Source organism: Zea mays, chromosome 1, assembly GCF_902167145.1.
Source record: "Zea mays cultivar B73 chromosome 1, Zm-B73-REFERENCE-NAM-5.0, whole genome shotgun sequence".
In the NCBI taxonomy this organism is placed as follows: domain Eukaryota; kingdom Viridiplantae; phylum Streptophyta; class Magnoliopsida; order Poales; family Poaceae; genus Zea; species Zea mays.
In genome coordinates, this window is record NC_050096.1 from 104940164 (window position 1) to 104950714 (window position 10551).

Genomic DNA, 10551 nt, shown 5'->3' on the forward strand with positions numbered 1-10551 from the left:
CTCATATTGTTTTCTTTCTTTTTAGAAAAGTAGTATTTTGAATGTGGGATAAGAAGTAAAAGTTACTTCAAAATTAATTATTCATGTAAATAAATGCTTATGGTACATCATTTATTGCTATGCATAATCATTTAGTTGAATAGAAAACTTTTCTATTACTTCTTTTTTGAAATAATTGTTGGTTTTCAAAATTCAGTCTTCAATCTTCAACACTCAAGTATAATTTGAGATATCTGAATTTGCTATTTTATTCCTTCATGTATTTATTTTATTATTATTAATTTTTTATACAGATTTTGGTCCTTACATGTGTTCAAAATCATAATATAAACTAATGCTTTTTATTTATCACTTAGACAGGTCTTGGATGGTTGTGGAGAATGCTGGGGGTCATGGTCGCAACCCCAATGGCATCGTTGGCCTGCTATGCAGGGAACACTTCCCTAGATTGGTTGAGTACGCCGGAGTGACGGGCCTAGCCTACACCTTCAACCACTACGCCGTCGCCCCGATGTAGTAGACCGGGACGATAGGGAATTCAACAACAACGTGGAGCGGGTGAAGCAAGAGTTGTGGGTAAGTCTTACTATAATATAAAATATATCTCATTCGTTGCATATTCTTGAAATAATGTATGGATACATCGTCTTTGTATGCAGGATTTCTTCAGATGCGAGGCTAGATACGAGGCTAGGGCGGATGTGGTGGCCACCATGAGCTGTAAGAAGCTCGTCGTGGACATGCACTACGAGGCAAGAATCTAGGCCATCGTCACCTACCATGGCTCCGTCCTTGGAGAGAAGGTGACCAAGCAGCAAGCCCAAACCATGTCGTTGACCAGGGACCAATACTTGCAGGTAAATACAACACTTTAATATACAACACTTTAATTTTTCCTTAATTTTATCTTCTGATATGCAGTGTACGTGTTTACTTTGTAGATGATTCTATATTGGTGCGCCGCACATCCTCTGTGCTGGGAGCAGATGGTGGATAGGTAGTGCTCGCCTGAGTAGGACGAGGCGCACAACGCTAGCCGAGAACGGCGTCTGATGATGCAAGGTCCCTCCCACCACCAAGGCAGCTGCAGCCTAAGCCAATATGCAGAAGCATGGATACGCCTTGTTTTTTATTTAGGTATATAACACTAGATTAAATATTATTTCTAGCTATCTCATTGGTTTTCTTGCAGTCGGCGTCACATGGTGGCCAACCTTGCTCCATCTTCTCGGCATATGCTATGGCCCACAAGGGCAAGGCGACGTCCGACGTCACCTACAACCCGGATGACGGGCTCGAGGCGAATAACAACCCCGCTGTCTACAGCCGCCTTAATGACTACACCGCTTGGCACAAGAGGTCCACGGGCTAGAATACGATCCGAGGATAGAGCAGATCGAGCTCGATGTCCTCATGAGGGTTGGAGGAGGCAAGAGACATGGGCGGTACTGGATTTCCGACGGGGCAATCGACTCGTCATCCACTCCCACTCTGTCTCATGTGCGAGTAAGGAGCACGAGCTCGAGCCCAGCCATACGACCTCGGCAGGACAGCTCACATCATCGCATACAACAACTCGAGGTTAGTTCTTCTGTAACTCGTCATTCCTTGAGTTATATACCTTCTCTTTGAGTTACTATAACATTGACTTGGAATATTACAGACCCAACTAGAAACAGAGAGGAGGGACGTCAGGAGATGGAGGCGAGGATGGTGGAGATGTTCCAGTACATGCAAAGCCTTGTTGCCGCACAGGGTTTTGCTCCACCACCTCCATTGTTCCCTACAGTTGACCCCGCTCAACTCTATACTCCTGTGAGTATCAAAATTCTAGTTCTCCATGATATATATTCATTTGGTATAACACATGCAATCTCTTTTTTGTGCAGGGACAATCTGGGGCGGCATCCAACAACCCTCATGGCGCCCATCGCCGCACCAGTCCAGCCGCCCCACCTCGATGAGATATTATCTTTGTTAGTGTTGTTCATACTTTGTGAGATAACCCCGCCTGAACTTGTTAGATGTTGGTAATGCTTTGTGAGATACTTGAGACTTATGTTGTTGAGTGTTGGATACTTATATTTGTGTCCGAACATGTTGGTAATGTTGTGAGAACTTGTTTGATTTATGGTGTTTGTGAGATATGTGATGTATATGTGATATCTGTGATGATTATATGATATTTGTGATGTACATGTGATATATTTTGTTTGTTTGTATGTAATAGCAAAAACAAATAAAAAAAGGTGTATACTGGTCACTTTGCCGAGTGTAACACTCGGCATAGGACCTCTTTGTCGAGTGTCAGGGTCATAGCACTCGGCAGAGAAGGAACACCTGGGCGTCGGCAACAGCTTCTTCGCCAAGTGTTGTGACCCTGGCACTCGGCAAAGAAGCAAGTTTTGCCGAGTGCCGCCTAGCGCACTCGGCAAAGAAACTGACAAAGAGCCCGCTGGTCGTCCCTTTGCCGAGTGTAGGCCGGAGGATACTCGGTAAAAGAGGTAATCTCTTTGCCGAGTGTATTAGGTGACACTCAGCAAAGGTAATCTCTTTGCCGAGTGTCACCTAGAACACTCGGCAAAGGCGCCGTCTCCGTTATCAATCATCGTGACGGCGGCTTTTCTTTGCCGAGTACCGAGTGACACTCTGTAAAGTCTTTGCCGAGTGCCCGATAAAAAGTACTCGGCAAAGAAGCCGTTGCCGCTGTACTGTTCGCCGAGCTCTCTTTACCAAGTGTCACACTCGGCAAAGACTTCACCGAGTGTTTTCCAGGCTTTGCCGAGTGCTTCAGACACTCGGCAAAGAGCCTGATTCCGTTAGTGATTAAACGCTATTTCGTAAATAATACAGTACATTATACAATGTAAAACAATGTAAAAGCATATTTTATTAGACCATATAAATGATCTCTTGGACACAGAGGCGTCGTTGGGTCAAGAGGATCAGAGGAGAGGAGGAAAGAAGTAAAGAAGAAAGGAAAGATGAAATGACAAAGGTATATTTGACATTTTATCATTTGTATCTACTATTTTGCCAAAAAGATAAAAAAAAACATTCCAGCTTTATAGGTGTTCGAATATAATATATGTGAATTGCTTACCTTCTCCCATCAAATTAAGATTTTAGGTTGAATTGGTTGGTGCATGTAAAGGTTACAAGTTCAAATCCTATCTATCGCAATTAAATAAAATAATTGTTGCTCGCTTTTATTCCACATCTAATACATAAAAGAGGATCGATGTGAGGGAGAGTATTGGAATATAATATATGTAAATTGTTATCTTATTCTATCAGATTAAGTTTTTTTGGGTTGAACTAGTTGGTGCATATAAATTGCTTATCTACTTCTGTCAACTTAAGCTTTTTAGGTTGAATTAGTTGGTGCATACAACTTAACAATATGTGCATTAAGCCAAAAAAAAGTCTCACTAGCGAAAATGGGTTGTGCTAAATAAAGTCTAACGATCAACTGATGTCGCTAGAAATTTAGCAGCATCTTTGCATTATGTGCCTGCAGGCACTGCTAGTGCAAATCAAACTATAAGTTGGAGTATATATATTATCAGACTGAAAAGAGTTAAGTGTACACTACATATGTATATGGAATCTATATCTATGTGTAATGTGTGTCCATTGCAGCAGTACCATGTACTTCAGCGGTTCAGCCAGCTATGCTTGTTTGTATTTGTCCACTAATATAAATCCATCAATCTCCTAATAACCGTAACATATCATTATTAGTCGACACGTAATGTCCCTACGGTCGGCCACGTGTCGGGCCGGCCAGGCGCGGCAACGGCGACGGCCTTGTCCGCGCGCTGCTGCTGCTGCTTGTACCCGCGGCTGCTGGGAGACACGCGCTTGGACTCGCCCCACTTGTGGAAGTCGTCGCGTTCCGAGCCGTCGGCGTCGCACTCGGGGAAGACGGTGCCGTTGTAGCGGTACATGTCGTGGCACACCGTGTAGAGGAGGTACCGGCGGCGGAAGCGGCGCATGGCGGCGCGCTTGGCGGGGGTCATGACGGCGCAGTCCGCCGTCATCGTGGCCACCTGGCACTCGGCGGCCGCGAGGTCGTCGCCGCCGCCGGCGACGGGGCAGCCGCTCAGGACGAGCGACGAGAAGTCGGCGGCGAAGGGCGCGAAGGCGTAGTCGACCTTGTACCGCCCGCCCTCGGTGGCCCAGGCGGAGCCGTCCCAGATGGTGGCGTACACGGACATGGGCTTGGACGGGAAGTCGCCGCCCATGGCCGGCACGCGGACCACCTCGCGGATGGGCGTCCCATCCACGTAGAAGAGGATGGCCGTGGGGGTCCAGGCCACGGCGTAGGCGTGCGGCCGGAGGGTGGGGTCGAAGGGGAGGAGGTACCGCTCCTCGCGCCCGCGGGAGGTGCTGCCGTTGCCGTAGATGTTGGTCTGGACGCGCCACTCGTGGCCCCGCCGGTTGCCCAGCAGCTCGAAGTCCACCTCGTCGTGGTTGCCAGGGAACACGTCCGCGTTCGACAGCTGATCAATGCACACAACGCATACGCAACTTAATTTTTTAATAAAAAATTTACGTATATGTTAGATGCATATAATAAAAATTTATATAAGTAGTGTTAGATGTACGTATATGTTATTATGTTAGACCCTCAAATAGAGAGCTAAAGTTCAGCATATAAATAGTGTTTAGATGTAAGTGCTAAAGTTTAGCACATAAATATAGAAAGACATATATATCTCTAATTAATGTGGGATGTGAAGAAAGAACTATGGTGAGAAGGATATGAGATATCTTTTCTCACCCTACATCAGTTTTATCTCACTTTAGCATGTCTTGAAGAGTGAAACTGCCAATGGGTGCTAAATTTTATCGATTTATTTTTAGCACATTTTACCACTCGTGCTTGGATTTCTAAGTGCTAAAATTTTGCTAAAAGTGTAGTGCTAAATTTTAGCACCATTGATCCAAACAAGCCCTAATTTAGGAGGAAATGATTACTAAATACTATTGGTTTCATTCTAAATTTAGATCGTTTTAGACTTCTAGAGCTAATTATTAGTCAGCTAATAAATTGTTAGATGGTTTTAGCTGGGTTAGAGCAGTTAACAACTAATAGCTATTTAAGAGATATAACTAATAATTAATTGTTCTATTATCTGACTCATTCTAAATCTCTTAGCTAGATGCTAATTATTAGTTTTAAAGGTTTAGAACATGTCTTAAGTATGACAACATATCAGGGTCCGTTTGCAACCATAGTATTTTTCTAGTTCGAAGACAATACTATGGTATTTGAGGATATATGGTATTTTAGACAAAAAAAGGAGTTTGGAAGACTACTTAGAAAATTTGTATTTTAAACCATGGTTTCATCGATACCACAATCTTTTTGGGTCTAAAAAACTTTCGCCTAGATCAAAGCTTTTCGCTGGCGCATGGCTACAGCCTTGCCCTTTCTCCTTCCATCTTATGCTGCAACCAAAATATTGTGTCTTCAAACAGGTGTTGGATTAGACTATTGTAAAATATATCATAGTTGTATCATGACATTCATAAACTATGGTATTAAAACTATGGTTTAAAAAAACAGTGTTCCTAAATAGGCTCTCAGGTGTAACTGAACCCATTGGCGTAATTGTGCAACCAAGACAAGTGGAGATGGGGAGGAGCTTTTTAAAAATATCTAAAGATAGATGGGTGGGTTGTTTTGAAAAAGAATATTTTTAATATGTCTAGTCAATATGTTATTGTAGTTTGTTAATATGTTTAGTTATTGTAGTTTGTTAATATGTTTAGTTCAAGACAACCTCTTTAATATATTTCTAAGATTTAAGGTATCTATAAAAGCTGGGTATAAAAAAAATCAAAAATGACTTATAATTTAAAATAGAGGAAGTTTGAGAGCACCCTCTCTATCCTACCTTATATCTCACTTTCTTTTTCAAACTCCACTCTATAAATAATGTAGTCTACAACGTAAAACAGTGTTTTGCATGACCATATACATGTTATGCTGATCGCGGACTTATAAAGAATGGACCAATGCATGCCAAAGAAAAACAGGATACAGGAAACATAGCTAGAGTTTAATGTTTCTTGTTAAAAAAATGAAGAACAACTAGAAACTTGCCAAGCGTAACAAAGTGTATCAGCAAGGACGTGACACGTGTCCATGTAGCTTTAAGAATGATGATGATGATGCCGCCATGCGCGGCTAGAAGAAAGGGGAGATGCGAGAAATTTTGTAGGCGCCGGCTATATATTCCGTCTTTGTTGTCTGAAGATAATGTACATGCGGGAGTGCGTGACAGGTACATGCCTCCTACCATCTCCACCACACGCTACTGATGTTGTGTGCTAGCAAACGTAATGGCCGTGATCGTCTTTAATGGATGGTTTTTGCTTTCGGTCAGCAACGTAACCACTACTCTTAACAAATTAACAATCGGCTACTGATCATGAGCCATAAAGCACTGAGGCAACGACGCACTTGTAGTCATCGAGCTACAAAAGCTAAGGAGGTGTTTGAATGCACTAGAGATAATAGTTAGTGACTAAAATTAGTTGAAATATCCAAACACCATAGCTAATAGTTCAGCTATTAGCTATTTTTAGTAAATTAGTTAATAGTTGAGTAGTTATTTGTTAGCTAGCTAATTTTACTAACAATTTTTGGCCAACTAACTATTAGTTTTAGTGCATTCAAACATCCCCTAAGATGGAAATACGGACAATAACAAATATAACCCGTTACATCCATCTTGCCGGGTGGGAAAGCTAGACCATGATATACATGACTTTCTTTTGCTGAGATTGATTTGTTGACCAGAGAATTAGGAAGGATCTATAGAAAGAAATCTCTTTAAATTCCTCTCTTAATCCTCTTCAATTCCCTGGTCATCAATTAACTCTAAACCAGATTCGATTTTGAGTCATTTCTCCATTCTCTACCCATTCCCTCATAATAAAAGAATAAAAAAAACTAGTCAAGCCTGCATGAAAAAATGGCTTCTCTAGCTATGGCTACTAATACCATAGCTCAGAACTAGGGGAATGTATAGAAAACTTCTAAGCTATTGTTTGGTTCATATTTTCTTAAGGAAATGAAAATATGATCTCTTACCGGTGGTAATGGTTATAATTATATTGGATACTAGTATCTAGTACTACTTAAAAGAGCTCAACCAAACAAAAGTATTGATATCCATTATCCTATATAACCCGTTTGTGTTATATTTTGGCGAACCAAATACCACAATTTTAGGTAGGCATGGATAACCCTTTTGGGTCGTTGTCACAGAAAACGGAAGAAAAAAACCCAATATCTAGATAGTTTTTTTGCAACCACTCTTTTCTTTCCACGGCGTACTAGCTAGGGTACTTTCTGGTAACCAACTTGTGTAGTAGGCACGCCACACGCTTCGTGTAAGCAAGTGGCCCGGTGCACACATCTATATCAACACATTACTGTGTGTATATTTACACATGCATCTATTCATTATTATTTATTGGGGAATTTATTAATTAGCAATGTGTGGTATGGAAGAAGCCTTTAATTATTATTTTTTAAAATTAAAAATGGGCTTCATAGCTTTTATAAGAAGTATATGTAGGCACTCGTCAAATTCCACATAAAAACTTTAGACTATGTATATGTACGGATGAAGAAATCAATTAACATCGATCGAGGAGCAAGTCATCCTGAGAACTTTTGCTCCATGCCGCAGTTAGTCTTACTATTTGACATCATCAACCGCGACATATAATTAAGCATCTAGACAGGGATATATATCGATCGATAATGGAATTATTCGAGGTACGGTGGAGATAAGAACGAAGCGTCTTACGTAGAAGGCGACGACGACACCGGCGGTGTGATGGTCGGGCAGCTTGATGGAAGCGCTGAAGAATCCATGGTGGTAAGACGATCGGGACACGAACCCGGAGCCTGGCGGTGCATGGGCATCATGATTGGTGAATCAACAAGAAGCTACTAGAAGAAACCCGAATGGAGAAGAAGAGGAGGAAGAAACAAATTTGAAGAGCGGGGACGCAGTAGCTAGAGCTAGCTAGCTAGGTAGGTAGCTGCAGAGGATTATTCCTTCTGTACGTCTTACCGGTGTGGCGGTCAAGTTTGAGGCGGACGGAGCGGCCGCCGGGCGACGGTACTAGGTTGCCGCCGCCGAACAGCGGCATGTAGCCGGCTTCGAACAACGTCACCGGCGACGACGCGGCCGCGAGAGCCGCCGCCCAGCTGAGCATCAGGACGGCGAGAGCAGCACTCGATGATGCCATGGCTGCTAGCGACCGTATCCCGCCCGACTAGCGCACACGTCCTATATATATATATGCCCAGCAAGGAGTCAAGCCCCTGACAGGTTGCATACATTTGCTAGCTATAAGGCTAGGGAAGCAAGCAAGAGCTACCACGGCCTCGCGCTCTGACTTGTTGCTTCGTCCTTGTGTCGTACCAGTACCAAGAGTAGAGACAAAGCGACGATGCAGCTTCATTTTCAAGTTTCGCCCCCATTGATTTGTTCGTATTGGGGATAGCTGGAATGAAGCCTTTGATTTTTGAAATTGTTGAGCACCAGATTTGGTACCTCGACGGCCGGACGGTCGGGCCATGTGGCCCAAACAATCCGAACGCCGAATGGTCGTCCACGGAAACTGTTGGAAACTTACTAGTAACGGGTTTAAACTCTCCCCCTCTCTATATATGAAGGGTTACGACCGATTGAAACATATAACAATCGATCTATTAATCCAATTTTAACTTATGTATGAGGAGTATGAGTAATTTAGCCATAGGGTCTCTTTGCTTGGGCTGTGGCTGTAAAAAAACTGTTGTGGGATGTGAGCTGTGAAAAAAGCTGTTGTGGGCTGTGAGCTGTTAAAAAACTAAAAACCGTTTGGTCGAAACTTAAATTCTTCGATATATGTTTTCACAGTTTCATTTGAAAGCCACTAAAAGCAGGACCAGGGGTGCTTTCAATTTTGCACTGCGAGAAAGTCGACTTTTAGAAAAAAACTGCTTTCTGGATCCAGTCCTTTAGTTTGGCTTTTGGTTTTTAAGGGACAAAAGTCAAACCAAACACACCCTTAGTATTAGTATTCTTCGACCTAAATCTTCACCTCTCTTGGGCTATACGTCGTTTAAAGACGTCTTAGGTGGCCTGCTGGTCACAAGACAACCTTAAGATCTTTCCTCCTCGATGGGTCCCTCCCGGGAGGCCAGATCCAGATTATGCAGAAGATTCACAAAGCCCTTTGCGCCCTTGCGGATAGTCTGTCGCCTATACGCAGACAGTTCATGTGCCCACGAGAAGAGCAGAGCTCTCTACGCAGAGTCGCAAATAGTTCACGCTCTCGCAGAGAGATCCACAAGGTCTCGTTCCCCACAAGCAGGATCTAAGGATCGTTGTTGTTTGGTATAAAAAGGTGTCAACACACTTTTTGGCGCTCGGGGAGGGATGACTACCTTTTAGATCTATTAGATTGGCCTCAATGGCCGGTTCTAAGGACCGTACCAACGTCACCCTAGGTAACATTGTCAGGGCAACTATGGATTCTAGCCATCATGGAACAACAGCGATTCGAGGATCTCTTGAAGCAATGGAATGACGATGCGCCCAACTGCACGAAGAAGCGAAGTAGAGATTCTTGTCACACTTCACGGCAGATAGACACAAGAAGATAGTCAAGCAAGGAAAGATCAAGCTCGACTCCTTTATACCTTCATTCCACGATAGCAATGTAGGTAATTCTGGTGATCAATCTATTAAGCATTCTGTGGAATTACAATGAGATTAGTCGGAACAACTTATAGGAGGAATAGAAGAAACACTAAAAAACTCACACGTGCATTCGAAAATCTCTAATATTCCAAGTTTTTCGTCTCGTGATGTCGCTATAGAGAAAACCTCGCTAGATGCATCAGTAACAAATTGGCCTATATAGTCCCAGCCATTATATGATATGCCGGTGAACTCATACCTAGGTTTGTTGCTGCCTCCACAACACCTAGTGGACACAATAGCACCTCTGAGCACGAATGGACCGTCCGAGTGTAATCTTGGATCGTATGACTCTATATCGGACTGTATAATAGCCCACCGCGGACCGTCTGACACCCCATTGGACCGTTGGGTGTCCAACATGTAGAATGACACCATATTGATAACACGCAACCACACTCTAAACCACAGCAGCACTACCCTCCCCACCTTCGGCCCATCAAAGCCAAAGCATTCTAGCACCTAGGACGGAGTACAATCAATGTATAGGGAAGTAGAATGGTTCCCACCACCATGCACCATAGATTACCCTCATACAAATAGCCAGCATAACAACGTCCGACCATCCGTGCTTCACATTTCGGGGTCCGGTCCTATACCACCGGCTACTATGGATAAAATTAGGGAAGTAGTAGCCGAATTATTTCGAGATAGGCTAGGGATTAGTGTGTCAAGCTCAGGATCGTCATATCAGAAACCCTATGATAACAGATCTGACAACATGTCATACCAATACAAGTTTTCTACAAATTTTTCGATGAATGCGATA

The 10551-nt window shown here is 43.1% G+C and overlaps 1 protein-coding gene across 1 annotated transcript; it reads right to left on the reverse strand.

The window, feature by feature from the left end:
• Positions 1–3536: 3536 nt before the first annotated feature.
• LOC103637728 (probable xyloglucan endotransglucosylase/hydrolase protein 27) lies at positions 3537–8543 on the reverse strand. The gene is made up of 4 exons (XM_035964065.1): positions 8413–8543; positions 8103–8321; positions 7833–7933; positions 3537–4505 (listed from the first exon to the last, which is right to left on the reverse strand). Exons 2-4 carry the CDS (start codon positions 8278–8280, stop codon positions 3741–3743), a joined length of 1044 nt encoding a protein of 347 aa, XP_035819958.1. The 5' UTR covers positions 8281–8321; positions 8413–8543; the 3' UTR covers positions 3537–3740.
• Between the last annotated feature and the right edge of the window lie 2008 nt (positions 8544–10551).